General features: G+C 41.6%; 1 protein-coding gene across 3 annotated transcripts in view; it reads right to left on the bottom strand.

Moving 5' to 3' along the window:
• LOC102568548 (uncharacterized) overlaps window positions 1-17,221 on the bottom strand; it is a 99,352-nt gene that overhangs the window by 25,578 nt on the left and 56,553 nt on the right. The window contains exons 16-19 of one of the 3 annotated variants that reach the window (XM_059726351.1): window positions 16,141-16,257; window positions 6,506-6,574; window positions 2,289-2,431; window positions 812-1,520 (exon numbers count right to left, since the gene is read on the bottom strand). In XM_059726351.1, the coding sequence (XP_059582334.1) occupies window positions 1,514-1,520; window positions 2,289-2,431; window positions 6,506-6,574; window positions 16,141-16,257 (336 nt within the window). In that variant the 3' untranslated portion in view covers window positions 812-1,513. Of the gene's footprint in view, window positions 1-811; window positions 1,521-2,288; window positions 2,432-6,505; window positions 6,575-16,140; window positions 16,258-17,221 lie in introns of those variants that run through there. The other 2 variants (XR_009461690.1, XR_009461691.1) reach the window with 2 other exon arrangements.

Raw genomic sequence — 17,221 nt, 5'->3', positions numbered from 1 at the left:
GCCGCTAAGCTCCATTAGCACCCCCTTTCACCTCCTATAGTTTCTGTTTCATTTGGGCTGAAAACACTATGAGTTTCATGGTAACATGCCTTCTTTCCTGCCCCAACTGCTAGAAACACGGTCACATGCAAAAAAGAGGGAGAGGGTATTAGGAGTTGAAATCCAGAAGGTTCAGCCTGAGTTGCTTGGGGGATGTCTGCAATTTATCTAAATCAGCTTGAATCAGTTTGCTCATGCTTAATACTACTGCCTCTTGGACATCACAGGACTGTTACTTAGATCCTCCCTGCTTCAGAAACTTTGTGTGGCATTTCTCCTCCCAACATTTCCTCCCACACGCTTTTCTCTAGTTTGGATGGACATCCTAACATTCACATTCAAGCACCTTGTAGGCTGTCTCTATGTCAGCACTTTTCCAAAAATATCCTACTGTTCCACTAACATAAGTGACAGCAACAATAAAGATGCAACTGTAGATCAGCTGTCACTAATCTAACAAATGTGTCATGCTAAGAACTGTTCTAGATGACTCTCTCATCAGTAGTCTGCCTGTACTAGCACAGGCCCCTTACACGTATACATCTGGGATGCACTAGTGATTGGGCAGTGATAGGAAGTACTTAGGAAAATAATAGTTTAGATAAGGGCATAAGTCAAGCCTACCGTAGGCAAAGATAACCTCTCCAGTTGCTTAAAGGTGAGGTTTAAAAATGCTGTGTTGGCGTAATTCTGCCCCCATTCAGATCAGTAATAGTTTGCCTCTGACTTCACAGAAGCAGACGTAAACCAATCTGGGTGTATTAACTACCATATCTAATACATAGATCTTTACTTCTCCAGTATTTGTTTTAGGTATACACAGGTTTCCCTCAGTAAAAATACAACTGTAATCTGATTAGCTACTATTTTCTGCCATTGTTCAGTTCAGCTCCATAAGGCTTTTATTGGCAGAACAAACTAAGCAAGCATATAAAAAGAGAGACACCTTTCTGATATGTCTGAGAGTTAGCTAAGGTTTACTATATAAAGGGTTCCTCACTGTATTGTGGGAGGTGGGGGGAATTATCCCACGTCCTTTTATAGTCATCAGTGTGCAATTATTATTTTTTGGCTTCTGTTTCCAAGTTGTCAGCAGGAGCACTAAATAGACAATGATCACACCACATAAGACGTAAAGGTTAATCACTGTTGGGACTTAGGGGCATTTGTGCTTGTAGCTACTATCCTGTGAGTCTGATCCAGTTGTGACTCTGGGATATTACTGCAGTTTGAATAAAAGAAGAATAAGAGATGGTTCCCAATGACTGCTTCATAGCATGTATTGTAAATGGTTGATTTTATTTTCACCCCCATTCCTGCTTCACTCTCTGATTTGGGAGTCTTCTGTACAATGACAAACAGTCTTTCAGAGCTTGTGTTAACTTAACCTCCAGGCCACGTGCTCGGATTGCTTGAGAAGAACTGAACTTTCAGCTGCTGTTCTCCGCTTTGTACTTTTGGAGCACCCCTGGAGCTATGAACTAAATGAAGGGAAAGTAAGTTGCCAAGAGACTTACTGGTCTTTTCCTTTTTTTACACTTTTGCACATAGTTCCAGAAACCAAACTGAGCAGCCTCCCAAAAAAGACCAGTACAGATTGTACCTTGTCAAAGAAGATGGGTGGCTTGACTTGAACCCTCCCATATCTCTCCTGATCACCTCATTACAAGCTAGTAACAGTGGGCACTTTTACATGTGCTCCGGGGGTCAGGGAGGGGTGGCGTTTTAATTAGAGCAGCTCCGAGATCCACTCTAATTAAAGAACCATTGTGTCTTGTGTATCAGCATCACCATGCTTAAAATTGGCAGTGGGGGTGCTTGAACTAAAGCTCATTCGATGAACTTTAGATCAAGTGCCCCCGCCGCCATTTTAAACCCTGGGGACACTGATACATGAGATGCAGGAGGCTGCTGGAGCCTGACAAATTGCCATGCTAGCAGACTCATTTGATCGAGTCTGTTCTGACGTGCTGGAATTCCAGCATGTCAGAGCAGCCTCCGCACTCATGTGTGGATGCCTAGAATTTCTTAAAAATGATTCTGCAGCCTGGTGGATGATGGGCTGAACAGTCTGACATGTAAGATGGGCCTGACCAGAAAGAACTTGCACCTCAGTCACTTAATAAATATGTCATAAACAGAATCTCTTTGATGCTGAAATTATGGTCTGTGTTACTTTTAAAGAGGTGAAGAAAGAAATCAAAATTCTCAGAATGACATGGAGGTCATGGCTTTAAAAAGTGAAATACCTGAATTTGAAATCTTTCGGTAAACAGTAGCCCATGCGGTAATCACTCCTGGTCTTAGCTATTTGTTTTTGAAGGTCTTTCACTGACTTGCTGTATCCATTGAAAATATAGTTGGCAAAAATAAGCTTTCCTTGAATGTACATCTGCCAAAGAAAATGGAAAAGAATCCAATTTTTAATAAGATGCTAAGAGCCACCTGTTATTTTAAATAAGGACATTAGGTTGACACCATAAAAGAATGCCAAAGCAGGCTATATATTTAAATAAGCTGCTGCTTTTAGCTCTCACCAGAGGCAGATTAAGATTTATTGGGGCCCTGGGCAAACACAGAATTGGGGGCACCAATATATTGGTTGCATATCAGGTCAGCACTGATAAAAGTAAAATTAACATTATTGGCTTTTTTTGGGCAATGTAGCTGATTAATGCCACCAATAAATGCCAGGTATACGTGGCCAAGAATGCAGCCAGGCAGCTTGGAGAGCAGCATCCAACTAGTAAGTCTGTGGGAGGGAAGAGGTGTGGGGTATAGGCAGATTAATGCATGGGCTAACAAGGCCTAGGCCTAGGTCCAGGAACCCCCAGATCCTTGGGTTTGGTATGGTAATTATTCTTCAATTTTGACCCAGTTCTTATTCATTCACTCACCAGTTATAGTGAACAATATAAAGCTAGTAAGAAGGTGGCTTATTTGCATACTTATTTGCATATCAGGCACCAGAAAATATACAAATAAGTCCTTTTCTTATTTACTTAATATTGCTTACTATAACTTTACAGTGAGTGAATAAGAACTGGGTCATACACCTCTACGGCACCAGCACTAGGAGGGGAAGGGAGGAAGGGGCTTCTTCCCCTGCTAGAATGCAACTCTCATGGAAGAGGCCTCCACTCTTTTTCTTGTCCAGGGCCCCAGCAAATCTTAATTGGCTGGGGTGGGGAGATCAAGCACCCCATGGTGGGGAGGGGGAGTATGGCAGAGGTGGGCACTGGCCAGCCAGGGTGGTGAATGTGACCCAGGGCTGGGAGTGAGTCAGGCTCAGTGGGGCAGGCAGTGGCAGCACTGGAAGGGGTGGCTATGGGAGGGGGTGACAGGGAATTTTGGGGTGGCTATAGCTCCCCAAGCCCCCACTGGCACTGCCCCTGCTCAGAGCACTCCACTGTGCTGCCTTTCCCTCAAGAGCCTTGCATGGAGTGCCCTGAGCAGGTGTGGCACTAGGAGGGCTTTGGGGGGGGATATAGCCACCCCAAAATTGCCCATAGCCACCCCTCTCAGTGCCACTGTTGCCACCGCCATCACCCACTGAGTCCACCCTGAGCACAGCCTCCCCACCAGGTAGAGGCCGACACAGCCCCTGGCCCCAGAGCCCACAGCTGGCAGTTTGCCCTCACCCCACACACAAATCCAGGGGGCACATGCCCCCACATGCCTCCCCCAGGGATGCACCAGTGGCAGGGAGCTGCCCCGCTTCTCCACCCCTCCCAGACAAGCTGCCCATAGCTCCATCCCGCTCCTGGCCCCAGGGTCCCATTTACCTCCCTGGCTGGGCAGCACCTGCCCCTGCCCCACTCCGTCCCTCACCATGGGGGTCTCGATCTGCCCCTTACCTCCCCCACAACCCTTTTCCCCCCACACAGACTTATCTGCAGGCTGCTCAGCTGTGCTCCTGGCCATGTGCGTGGCAGCAACTTTAATTTTGCAGGTCCCCCACTCTGCCACTGGTGGGTGCCACACTTGCAGCTCACTCCTCAACAGGGGAGCAAAAGCTGCAGGTTTAAACTTGGGGCCATTTTTATCTCCCTGACACTGATTGTTTGAGGAGTCCCTGTGGCCCTGCTGCTTGCTGCCCACCAGCAGAGAGACAAAAATGGCATCAGGTTTAAAACTGCAGCTTTCACTTTCACTCTGGTTGGCAGGGGCCCCTGTGCCTGGGCCCTACTGGCCCGTGAATTAATCTGCCTGTGGCTTTCACTTTATTTTACTAACCATATTTTTGTAGGACTTTGTGCAAGATCATTTCTGTGTACTTAATTTCTCTGGAAGTGGAGCAACACTCAGCATGATGTTTCATGGACTAATAAACAGTACATCTACCTGTCCTGAGGACATCACAGTCTAGGTTAGGCATGATAACCACGAGGTATGATATTATGAGGGAAGATAAGCACAACAAAGAGGTATGAATGGAAGGGAAACCAATACAATGTCATGTCATGACATGAATTCGTTTTGCATTGTACCCAATTGTGTTAGTTCAATTTTTTAAATAAATTTGTATTTATTAAACAGTATCAAGACTGGTGTCTCCTGGGCCTTTACGGAAAACAGCAAACTCCACATTTCAGTGTTTTAAAGCGGATAAACTGGCTTGCAGGGAGGATAAGTAATTTGATCCAACAAGGTCAGACAATGAGTGAATCAGACCTAGAAGATTTAGACTGCACTGTGTATACTACACCAACATGTCTCAGATGTAAAGACATAAATGCTAAAAAGCCAGGGGAAAATGGAGTCTTTTGTAATCTTTTCTCCCTTCAAAATTAACACAGAAGACTAAAGATAATTCAAGATGTTCCAAAACTGCAAAGGTACTTTGTAAAATATTTAAAAAACTGAAGTTTTTTGGGTTACAAAATATTTTAACAGTTTTTCCTGTTCTCTTATTTTTTTCCATAATTCCTTTAAAAACATGATTAAAAATACAATTTAAAAAGTTTTCAAGTTTGGGAATGTACTGAAAAATCATCATTTCTGGAAATGAAACATTTGCTAATCTAGTCAAATTTGGGGAAAATGTATATCATGTTTATTTTTTTTGCAATTTTATTTTTTAAACAGGTTTTTTTTTCTTTGAAATCATTTGATTGATTTTATTTTTATCCACTTGAATACTTTGTCCTTAGCATTCTTCTTCCATGTATCTCAAAGTGCTTCATTGGGAAAGGTAAGCATTATCCCAGTCTTGCAGAAAGGAAACTTGCAGAGACCAATAATAAGTGAAATGGAACTGATGCCTCTGGGTACTTTATAGTGAATCTCAGCACCTAGCAGGATAATGCCCTATGTTAATTTCTGCCTAGGGTCGGAGTACTCCAAAAAAAGACAAAGACTTTCTCCCAAATTGCAGAAGCTGACTTCCATTGAGGGAATTCATTGTATGGTTTCTAATCTGAAGCTAGAGAAAAATCTACTGAGACTGGATACAAAAAGACATAAAGGTAGAAGCTGTGCTCTCCTTTTACTCTGCCTAATACAGAGAAGATGCAGACAGGACCAAATTCTCCCTCCCCCTGAAATCCATTACACAATTCTGAAGGTATAAAAGTGCTTTACTGTGAGTGAGAATTGTGCCCACAGAGTTTAAAACACTGAAATAACACAAATCACTTTTAAGCTCAGGGTATATCAAACTGCTCATGTTTGTGGGATATCCTCTAGGGTATGCAATTGGAAACATCTGGCTTGCTTCATGGAAGTATCTCAGCAGGCAGTGCTCTCCTAGTCAAGATGTTTTAAATACTTTAATGTAATGCCTATTAGAATAACAATAGCTGTATTCACTAGAAGACAATCTAGTGGCTGTAGAGCCATTGAATTCTCACCACTTTATGGTCAAACTAATGATTGTTTGTTTGTACTGTAACCAGGAAAGCTCACAACATAGAATGTCACGTTTGCCTGTAGCTAAATGAGAGAAACCCCATGTTAATATCCAGGGGGGTGAGTTGTTAATATTCTAGGTAAAATGTCAGCAAGGTGATGTTGTTTCATGAATTTCTTGGAATGTTTTTCTTTCAGTCATAAAGCTTGTCTTGTTAATGTCTAGGGCCCAATTTAGCAGGAAGTACTGAATCTGTTGGGTATGGATACTGAAGCTTCTCTTGACTGGGAACTATTATAGTGTGTTGCAAGGCCACACTTCCCTCTCTTCCAAGAATCAAAACATTTAAACAGCATGCATGTTGTTGCCAAAAGAACTCCCTTTTCATCTCTTTCACTCTACTTTGTCCATGGTGTGTTAGAGAAGGGAGTGGCAGCATTGTTTAACCTCAAGCAGTGGGATTATGGTTAAACTCAAACCACTGCAGCCACATGGTAGGGTGTCTCTGTAAGCAGGGAAAGCCAGGCAGCTGCTTCCAGGGTCGAGGGTCCTAATCCTGTGCAAGAGTTTCCAGGGTGTGCAGGATCAGGCCACTCAAGTCCCCAGGGCACCTACCTGACACGGCTGAAGAGTGAGGACAGCTCCAGCCTGCCTGCCTTCTCCCACCACAGAGCAAACAGACATCTGCTGCAAAGAAGCAACACTGTTATACACTACACAAATTCTTTCTTCTGCTCTCCCTGTTCCTTATCCCCTGCAGGCACCAGGAACCATTAACTATCCTGAACTGGTATCTCCTGTCCTTAATGGTGGGAATATGTGCCTTGGCTTGACCTCTATTTTCTGCCATCTCTGGCTGTCTGTACAGACTCTGTGTTCACGCTCTTTCTGCCTCTGTAAGGCCTAGAGTAATATGGTAGTGTCCAGTGCAAGCACCAGTCACTGCCAAGACTGCATGGGAGTAGTCCTCCTTTCATTTTGGCTGGAATTAGTCATGAAATCAGCTGTACCCAAAGGGAGCTTTGATACTGTCCTGCTGCCGAAAGTAGTGTGTAGGACATGCATGTTATGTTGGCTCTTTTAGAAGTCTGATTCTGCTTAGGACTGATAAAATAGGGGAACCACTGAAAGTAGAGTGTGAAATAGTCTGCTAAGTTATTGTCCTTCCTTGCCACCTTCTTGAGCAGTTGTAACTTTGTTCTCCACAATGTATTCTGGAAGTCTGAAAAGTAACAAAGATGCCCCATTTTCCAGAATTGTACAAAATGAGGATTTAGGGAGAAGGCTGGGCAACTGTTCCATCTAAAACATAAATATGGTGTAGTAATACAGAGTGTAGTAAAATTCTTCCAAGAGAATATCTGTTATGATACCACATCTGACAGATCTTCCTGTTATTTCAGTGGGTTGCCTCTGGCAGTGACCACAACTGATGTCAGAAGAATGCAACATTTTCCCTGGCCAACTGGGTAATGTTATGACATGGAAGAATTTAATTCTCCCACAGAAGCAATCAATTTGTGCCTTCCAGCATAATATTTAAGTATGCTTATAATATTGTTTTGCTTTTGTTTAGTTATTGGTCAAAGTTACCTAATCCTTTTCGAATTCCTAGCGCTCTTCTAACTCAGCCTTCTGTGGTGGGTGATTTTTCACAAACTAGCTGTGGGATGCAATTAGGAGGTCTGTCTTAAATATACTGTCTTTCAAGTTTACACATTTTTTCTCATGAAATACAAAACAAAGGAATAAATAATCACTCTTTTGAGCAGAAAGGCCCAGAACATCTGGACTCTACACAAATAATACTACCAACCAGTGAGTTTATCTAGAATCCTTAGGTCCGACCCTCATCAGATATAAATCAGAGTAGCTATACTCATCTAGCCCATCCAGCCCCCAAACTTCATGAAATAAAGTATTCAACAAAGGGAGAACATGCTAAACTAAACTCTAGTGTTAACAACGAGACAAGCTTTTGGATGGCACCTCTAAATAGTTTCAAACCTGGCACAAACTGCCAAATAAATTGTCTCAGGAAAAAATAGTCTAAAAAAATATTCTTGAGAGAGTTGCCAGATAATGAATTTGGGGCCAAGAGGTTTTTCTTTTTCTTCCTAATTATACTATATGAAAAAGGTCAAAGATGATTTTTAAAGCAAAATGCAAAAATCAAAATAAAGAGGAAAAATTAGGAACTTCAAAGCAGACCTATATATTAGAAAACACAAAAAACTCAAAATACATACATTTTATTATGTATGAGTATAGGTTTGTTTGGTAAGTGTCTCAATCTGAATTCCTTCTAGGCTTGTAGATGGTTTATTTTTAAAACACAACTATTAAACAGCAAAAAGCAATGTTGGGGGGCATTCAATTCACTCATTCCTTTATGTACTCTCTGTATCTTTTAGGTTGATAAAAGGAATAAAAATGAAGCAGCTCTTTTGCACTCATTGCAGAGTCCTTCTGCCCATTTTTCCAATGTACTCATTTCCCAGATTAAATTCTTTCTTTCTTTCTTCTGTTTAGCAGTATTTTATATCGATTGGCAAGCTCCGAAAGTTTACTGTTCAAACACATTCACAAACATTGATGGCTTTCCCTTAAAGTGGGTCAATAAACACACATAGGTATGAGTGTGACACTGGTATTGAAAATAACAATTTTCTTACACACAAAAATACCTTCAATTTGTTCCAGAGCTTTTTAAACAGAATTGATAGACACTTCAATCTCTGTTGGGTTTTGTAGTAAAACTTCTTTCCTGTGCAGGTGATTTGCTAACAAGATACTAGAGAATATTCATTAGGCTTCTAAGGATCTCCTGTGTCTAGAATGTTATAGACTGTATCCTAGAATTTTCTGGGTGAGTCTACATGTGCAATTAATTCGAAGCAATAAACTCCAGAGCAGTTTGAGCCAGAGTAAACTAGTCTTGGGCACAGTGTCTACACATATGCCCAGGACAGCAGCTGTTTGAGCCAGGGTGGTGTAGTTTATGCCAGGGCCACTCCTGCTCTGCTCTGCCCCAGGCTCTGTGGCTTTGGGCAGCAGAGTGGCTGGCTGGGCACGATGGTGCTGAAAGTGGACAGCTGTGTGGCTAGGCATCAGGTAGGAATCTGGCCCCCTGCTGGCTGGGTTGCCTGGGTGCAATTTATGCTCATGGTCAGTGTCTATACATGCATTTAATTGCAGTGAATTACTTTGCAGTAAGATAGTACTGTAGTAGCACAGTACTATTTTACAGTAGTGTTAATTAGTTTGCTGCAGCTTAATACTGTTACACATGTATGTGATGTTTTACTCCACAGCTAATTAGTCTACTCTGCAGTAAAGTGCATATGTAGATGCAGCCTCTGAGTACCAATGTCTCACCACATGAATTTCCCACCCAGAGACAAATATAGTACCACTGGGCATTGTTTTCTATTCAGGTGGGCTTAAAGTCCTTTCCGTGTTTTAGATGTTCTGTGGTTACTGCTGTTGACTGGATAGTGAGATCTGAAAATACTTCTTGGAAAGGCTACATGGTTCAGTAAAGTTAAACAGGTTGGTGTTTATTCCTGAAGGCTGCAAGCCACTAACAAAACATCTCAATGTTGATTCAGACTTCTTGTACCACTCTGGAGCTCCAGCTTTGCTTAATGTATAAATGTCTGTGTTTATATATATAATTATTTAAAAATATTCCTGGCAAATCCAGAAACCATGTGGAATGTTATACCCATCATCTCTTTTGTTCCAACTCATCAGAAATGTGTGAGACTTAGATGCAAGCAAATTACATGTACAAAATCTTTCATTAGTGGTAAGAAAGATGAAGCTTGCATAGTGTGGAATAGCTTTGGGAGTGTGATCTGCTGTACTATGCCGTTCCAAGCTCAATTTGTCACTTTACTTTTTTATGAGCTTGTGGAGTGTTCTGCAGCATCTTTCCAACTATTGGACATATTTAAGCATCTTTTAGCCAGAAATTGCATGTTTTTATTATGTTCAGCTACAGTCATTAAGTTGGAATAATAACAATCCAATGTATTTCCCTCTGCCTAAATTCAAAACAAGTACTTTAATTTTGGCTCATTCCAACTTAAGAGTGAATTGTCTTGTGGTTCATACCATACTTCATTACTATTGTATTACTTGGTTTGTTACATTATTCATGAAGAATTGACTAAGATAAGATTATGTATTAATAAGCTGAAAAAAATCTAAATTGAAGGAAGAATAGCTAAAATCCTTTAAGGAATAAAGATAAGCAACATGAAAGTTTATTTTTAGTTTCAGTACAAACAATGCCTTTGAAAACCACTATGTACAATAGTGGCACTAAAGCTTGGCCCCTCTGCCCCCTGTGAGCACACAGCGCTCAAAGGTTTTGTAGGCACAGGAACTGAATCCCAGCCAAAGATTCCTAAGTGGGGGTGGATTTGTCCATATGGCAGGAAGCGCATGCCATGATCAGAGAGAAGCTGCTACCCCTGGGAGAAAACTGCATCACTCTAATGCTTCTGCAAAACTATTTCTTCAAGGCATTTGAAATGATTCTTTAGAAAGCTGTCCAAAACCAAATGCTTAGTGTCATAGAACATGTTCCCCTTGATGAATACATTAACTAAAATTTGAGTAACTTCAGCCTTTTATTATGTATTGTTTACCATTCACTCAATTGTGTTTATTTAGCTGAACAAGTTATTTAAATAGGAAATTTAAGGATAGATCATTCCTTTAAGATATGCTAAGAGCAGCTGTGTGATTCATAGGACATAAACGTTGATTTTACTCCTTTTGAAGATGTATTCTCTGATCATCTAATGTGCACAGGGATGGACTTATTTAGAGGAAATTAGTTATTTGCTTCAAGAAGAAAAATCTAAAATTAATTAAACTTGGATTCCTAATTTAACAGGACTTGAGTTATTTTCTTCCTGGACATATTATTTTTGCTGCATATAAACTTAATGAATTATATATAGACTTGATATAGAAACTAAAATACCTGATAATTGTAGCTGAAGATGTTTGCTTTCATTTAGGGATGACTTTAATGAGAAAGGATGGTCACGTAACTAAGGAACAAGACTGAGTGTCAGGAGAACAGGGTTCTGTAGCTAATTTCCAAGTGACTTTCAGCAACATACTTCTAGCCTGATTTTCAGAGCAAGAGTGGCCAACATCCATGTGTATATAATGTACCAAGAGTGAACAGTGTCCTTTGTCCTGGTCAGAAAATTGCTTCTACTTCAACCCATCTGATACTGTGATCTACATGGGAAAATCATTGAGAATGACGCTCTGAGGTTATTGATTGGTCAGCTCTTGAGCCACTCTGGATGTATATACATGTGCCCTTGCAATGCTGTTGTTACTGCGCCATCATTTAGTACTTCCTTTTGGAAGTACCGAATGATTCCACAATAAGAGCCCCGTAATATGTCATGCATGCCACACAGTTATTTTTCGCTATACTGAGGGAGCATATCACTATAGTGACATAGCTGTGACATCACAGTTTTTCCCCGCAGATGCTATGTCACTGTAGTGTGTTGCCATGGCCATGTACCATCATGTATAGACACGCCCCTTGAGGACTTTACCTAAAAACCTTATGGCCCCCGCTGCCTGTTACCACAGATATGGTGGCTCAGTCATGAAGCATCTTCCCTCCACACTCATCTTTGCAAGTCATCATACTGCAGAGGGAAGGCAGAGGAGGATTTAAGCAGTTTTAGAAACTTTCATTAGACCAGGAACAACTGGAAGTAAAAAATATAGTGAAATGGTTGCAGTTAAGTGTTCTGCTTTCTGGCCATGCCATTGAAAATGTTCTAAGTTGCTGTTAGCCTTTTTGGTAGATTAACTTGCACTGACTGAGCTTAATAACCACAGAGTGGTTCTTGCCATGAGGAATCATTAACTAATTTGTAGAGATCAATTGAATAAGGCTGGTCTGAATGCTTCCATGGGAATAGCAATGAAGCTACCATCTGGCGCGTTGTTTTTTGTCCAATTTAATTTGACTGGTTTGGGGTATGCTTTGGTGGTTGCAGTCAGTCAGGTGTGAAATGGATTCCTTTCTTCTGCAGATGATTTTTTTTTTTGCCAGGGGGAAGCAACTGAAACTTTTATTGAAAAGGACTTTTAATGCATGCATTCAATAAGGCAAACTGCAAGCTGTACTTTAATATGTTGTGGTTAGTAGGGCTGTGCGAAGCTTCGGGTGGTGATTCTATTTGGAGGAGATTCAGCCCGCTTCAGTGGCTGAATCTCCGAATCTGAATTGAATTAGGGGACCAATTTAGAGGTCTGAATTGATTCAAAGCTCTCTGAATCTTTGGAAAAGATTCAGAGGGCTTTGATGATTTGGGCAGTCCCTGGTGGCTGCAGTAGGGAGCTACAGCCACTTTGAGCTGGTAATTACTCAAAGGGATGGGGGAGTGGGGCTGGAGGGGGGGGATTTGGAGCTTTAGCCTGGCCTGGCTGATTCGGAGATTCAGAGATTTGGCAGCAGCTGAATCACAGAATCAGATTAGGCCAAATCGATTCGGAACAGTGATTCCAATCACTGAATCGAATCACTGTCCCCTGATCAGCCGAATCTGAATCTGAAACAAATACTAGCCGCTTTGCACAGACCTAGTGGTTAGGCTCTTGCTCAAAAAAAAATCTCTGCATATTAACACCGTTGCCAATTAGCATCTAGTCTCTAAGAAGAGTAATCAAGATCATGCTGACAGATTGATCCCCGTTAGATTTCAGTTCCTTTGACCTCTTTTATCTTTATCACTCCGTATGCAGACCTTGCTACAGACTGAACCTTTACTGGTGGTGCGTCTTTCAAGCAACGAATAAGGGGAAAGATTATTATGTTAGATTGACTGGTGTTGTGTATTCATTGTATATCGTTTCTAAATGAGTGTGCTAACATTAGGTAGGCTCATGATCTGTTTTTAAAAAATTGGATTTTTTAAACTGTAAAGCTTTGCACTGTTCTTACTTATCCCAGTCGCATGGAACACATCCATCTGGTAATGGCTGGCTGGTAATGGAACAACAGTCACATGGAACACATCAAAAGTATTCCTGTAAAGCTGACTAGCATGTTAGGAATACCATCTCATCCCTGTCTTCAGCAGCATAAACTGCTGGTTAATCAATATAATATTTTATTATAAATGGTTTTCCATTGTTATGGAGGTATTGGAGTCCAGTGAGCTACACACTGGGGTTAACTAGTTCTGCCACTTTCATCAGTCATCAAGAGATGGCCACACACCTCATTTTTTCACTTGTTTCCAACAGCTCTATAAATGAGAATTAGTTTAGTCAAATTGTTAATCTGAAAAGTTTCCACTTCCATCAAGGAGGAAACATAATGCTTTATTTAGCAACACTGTGTAGAGAAATACTTTAAACATTTAAACTTCTTCCAATCCATTTTTTCATTTTTAGATATAGTTAAGTAACTTTTGTTTAGGCTGAGAGTGTCACCCAGTGGACGGGCAAATTGATCATAGCTATGACATGCTTTTTATTTGCCTTCCATTTTAAAGAGAGTAATTAGCTCCTCAGCGATGGAAATAGTTTACTGTTACTGTTCCCAGGATTGACGATTTCTTGGAAGTTCTTCTGTTCTGAGAGCCATGATGTGCTAAAAACTCACATTGAGCAAACGCAGAAAATTATTGTTGCTTTCTATTGCTATTACGTTTACAGGAAATAACTACAAAGTAATTAATGGCAGTGTTGTGGTAATGTTGCAGCCATGATGGTCCAGGAAAAATACAAGAGGCAAGGATTTTTGTGGTTGATGATATCTTTTATTGCACCAACTGTATAGTTTGGGAGGGACATAGGCAAGTTTTGGGGTACCACTGCACTATTTCTCAATTCTCTTAAGAGAAAAGCCTTCTTAGAGACCTAAGGAATGGTACATTGGTACCCAAAATAGAAGCATCTTGCCTCTCATAATGTAATTAGTGAAATGTTTGTTGTTGTTGGGAGAAAGTAATAAATAGCTAAAGAAAAATAACATTCATAGTGATGTTTACATGGTGATTCAAGAATTAACTCTGACTGCAATGTGATTTTATGAAGTGCACTTAAATAGTACTCATTGTGAGCTTAGTATTATATGGAATTACTCATGTGAGCAAGGGCTGATGAATCAAGTTATCTTCTCAATGTTTACAACTATAGCACAGTGTAAACATGCAACACACTTTTATGGCCAAATCTTCCATAGAATAAATCATCCAGCTATGAAAGGATTAGTTCCTGGAGTTCCTATGCTTCCACACTAGATACAGCATTGTACTAACATAATGGACACTTAATCCATAGTGACATGTCTCATTTAAACTCTTTCATATTTGCAAAAGTCCACTTCAGTATGTTGGAAACATCATGCTTTTTCCCTTTGTTAAAGATTAAGACACCCTGTTTTCCAGTATTCCTCAGAACTTATTTGTAACAAATGAAACAGAATGCTACGAAAACATTTAAACATGGTAAAAGCTAAAGGCTGAAGTTGAAACTAAGAAACATTGTTCATAGTCTAATGACCTGGCTAATGGCACATGTACAGTAGGGGTGAGTGAAGCTTGCATTGCTGATTCGATTCAGAGGAGATTTGGCCCGATTCAGTGGCTGAATCTCTGAATCCGAATTGAATTGGGAGACCAATAAAAAGGTCTGAATTGACCTGAAGCCTCCAAATCAATTCAGAGGAGATTCAGGCAGTCCCTGCTCACCGCCCCAGGAAGCTGGACCAGACTGTGTGCCAGTAAGTAGGGGAGAAGGGGGGAGGCGGGCTGTAGGAGGAGAGAGGGGACCATGGGGGGGACCCCTGCCAGGCCACATCCCTGCCTGCTTCCCCAGCTCCCCTGAGCACCCCTTGACCCCTGCCTGCTCTTCCAGCCCCATCAATAGCTGCCCTGCCTGGCCCAAGCATCCTGGCACTTAAAAATAAATAAATAAATAAAGCCCTGCACTCACCGGCTCCTCCCAGGTGGCGGGGGGATCCCTGTTGCCCCTTGCTGCCCCATGCTGTGTGTGGGGGGGTGGGGCTCTGCCATTAGCCCCCATCCCCTGCCTGCTCTTCCAGCCCCATCAATGGCTGCCCTGCCCAGACCCAGCATCCCAGCTCTTTAAAAAAAAAAAAAAAAAAAAGCCCCATACTCACCAGCTGCTGCAGCGGCCATCAGGGCCTCTGGGGGCTCATGGCAAAGCCCCCTCCCCCCAAGCAGTGTGGGGCAATGGGGGGAAGTGGGGATTGTCCCCCTGCCTGGCAGAAGCTGGTGACTGTGAGGCTTTTTTTTTTTAAGTGCTGGGACACTGGGGCCGAGTGAGGCAGCCATTGGTGGGGCTAGAAGAGTGGGTGGGGGAATGGGCCTGTTGAATTTGGAGATTCGACTGACTCGGTGGCAGCCAAATCTCCGAATCTGATTTGTCCGAGTCAATTTGAGTCAGTGATTTGTATCACTGAATCAAATCACTGTCCTCCGAATTGGCCAAATCCAAAGCAACTACTAGCCGCTTTGCACAGACCTAATGTACAGCACTCTGCTGGCCATGATTATATTGGCTCAATTGGTTCCATAAACCCTTCATTGCTAACAGCTAGAGAAGACAGGGCAGTGTGGCACCTTACAGACTAACTCATTCAGGGGGCATAAACTTTTGTAGGCTATGGACTACTTCAGTGGTTTTCAGCATTTTTTTAATTTGTGGACCCCTAAAAAATCTTGAATAGAGGTACAGAGTAGACCCCTTTGAAATTTTGAATGGAGGTGCAGACCCTTTTGAATTGTTGGTGTGAGTATTCATATAGTTTTGATTAGTCATAGTCATCTTTCATGGACCTCTTAGACATAGTCTGTGGACCCCAGGTTGAAAACCACTGGTCTACTTCATCACATTATGAATGGACTTGCGGAGAGCAGAGGTACTAAATAGAAAGGAATAAGGTCATTTAAATATAAAGGTTAGGGAAAGGGGAAAGAATGGAGGGGACACTATTGAAAGAGGTGAAGCTAAAGGAGAGTTGAAGCTCATGGGGCAATAGACCTGATCTTATGGAGAGAAAAAAATTAGAACTCTATTCCTGCTACTACTCAAAGACTGAACAGACACAATTTACAGCCTGATGGCAACTGAGAGGTCATAGTTGTGTTATAATACAGTAGCAATATCATTAAACACAAAGTATTTGGCTGTACCTATAGAAAGTAGTAATAGCTGTATCATACCAAAAACATGCCAGGAGCAACATTATGCCTTTGTACCAGTAATGAGCCTTTATGACCTGTAAATTCATCTGCAGTGCTGATGTCATATTTAAGGAGGCGGAAGGAGTCCAGACGACCCTGAAGCAACATAGGAAGTGCAGTTAAGCAATAAGTCAGCTATAAATCTTATACCAATTGAGGGGGGCCTAATATTCCCTCTGAATAAGCAAGGGTGAACTGAATTGAATGATCTTCTTTGCAACTGGGAAAGGCAGTTGTCTGAGCACAAAAACTTTGGCAATGGGGTTCCTAGGTATTGGATTTCTCCTTGTGGGTTTCTTTGTTGCACTAAGCCTGTAACTTTAACCTTTAATCCAGCATTTATGAAAGAACCAATGGCAGCCAGGCACTGTGCAAGTTTCCTCACGTCCTTCTCTGACTAGAAGCCTGGGTTGTGAGGTGGGCAAACATCAATGTAGGTTTAGGATGGAAATGCAAACTGTTCTCCATTTATGATCCTAGTGGGATTTAAGCACAAGATCCCAGGGCAGAGAAGAGCAATATGCACAAGTCAACACACGCATACTCATGATCACCTCCTCTGACACCACTTCTATTGCCATGAAGCTGTGACTAAATACTTAAGAGCTGTGTCAGTTCCACTTCTCTTGGCAAAGTATAGCTGTTAACCTGTGTTTGATCTAACCTCTGCTTTAGACTTCTTGAATTAAAATTATGACCCCAGACAGAACCAAATGGAGTTTTCCCATTGATCTCAACAATGCCAGGATTTCACCCCTTGTATATTAACATTTCCAATTATAAATTAGGGTAGATACAAACTATGGGGCCAATTTCTGATTTTCTGTAAGACTGCAAGTAACCCTATGGTCTGAGTCAAGATGATAGATTGTTACAACACCTGAGTCAGGTCTATACAAGTGTTCCCATTATTGCTAGCGTTATTGGGGAATGTTCAGACAAGGTCCCAGGGACTGAAAAATCAAATCAACCAATTAATCAGTAAAAGCAGGAGTAGGAGAGTGTTAGTTAAAGAAGCCACTCTTCAGTTTACCCCCTCCAACTTTTTTTAGCCTCCTTC

The sequence above is a fragment of the Alligator mississippiensis genome, chromosome 4, assembly GCF_030867095.1.
Source record: "Alligator mississippiensis isolate rAllMis1 chromosome 4, rAllMis1, whole genome shotgun sequence".
In the NCBI taxonomy this organism is placed as follows: domain Eukaryota; kingdom Metazoa; phylum Chordata; order Crocodylia; family Alligatoridae; genus Alligator; species Alligator mississippiensis.
The sequence above is the reverse complement of the archived record's forward strand: the minus strand, read 5'-3'. Positions and strand labels throughout refer to the sequence as shown.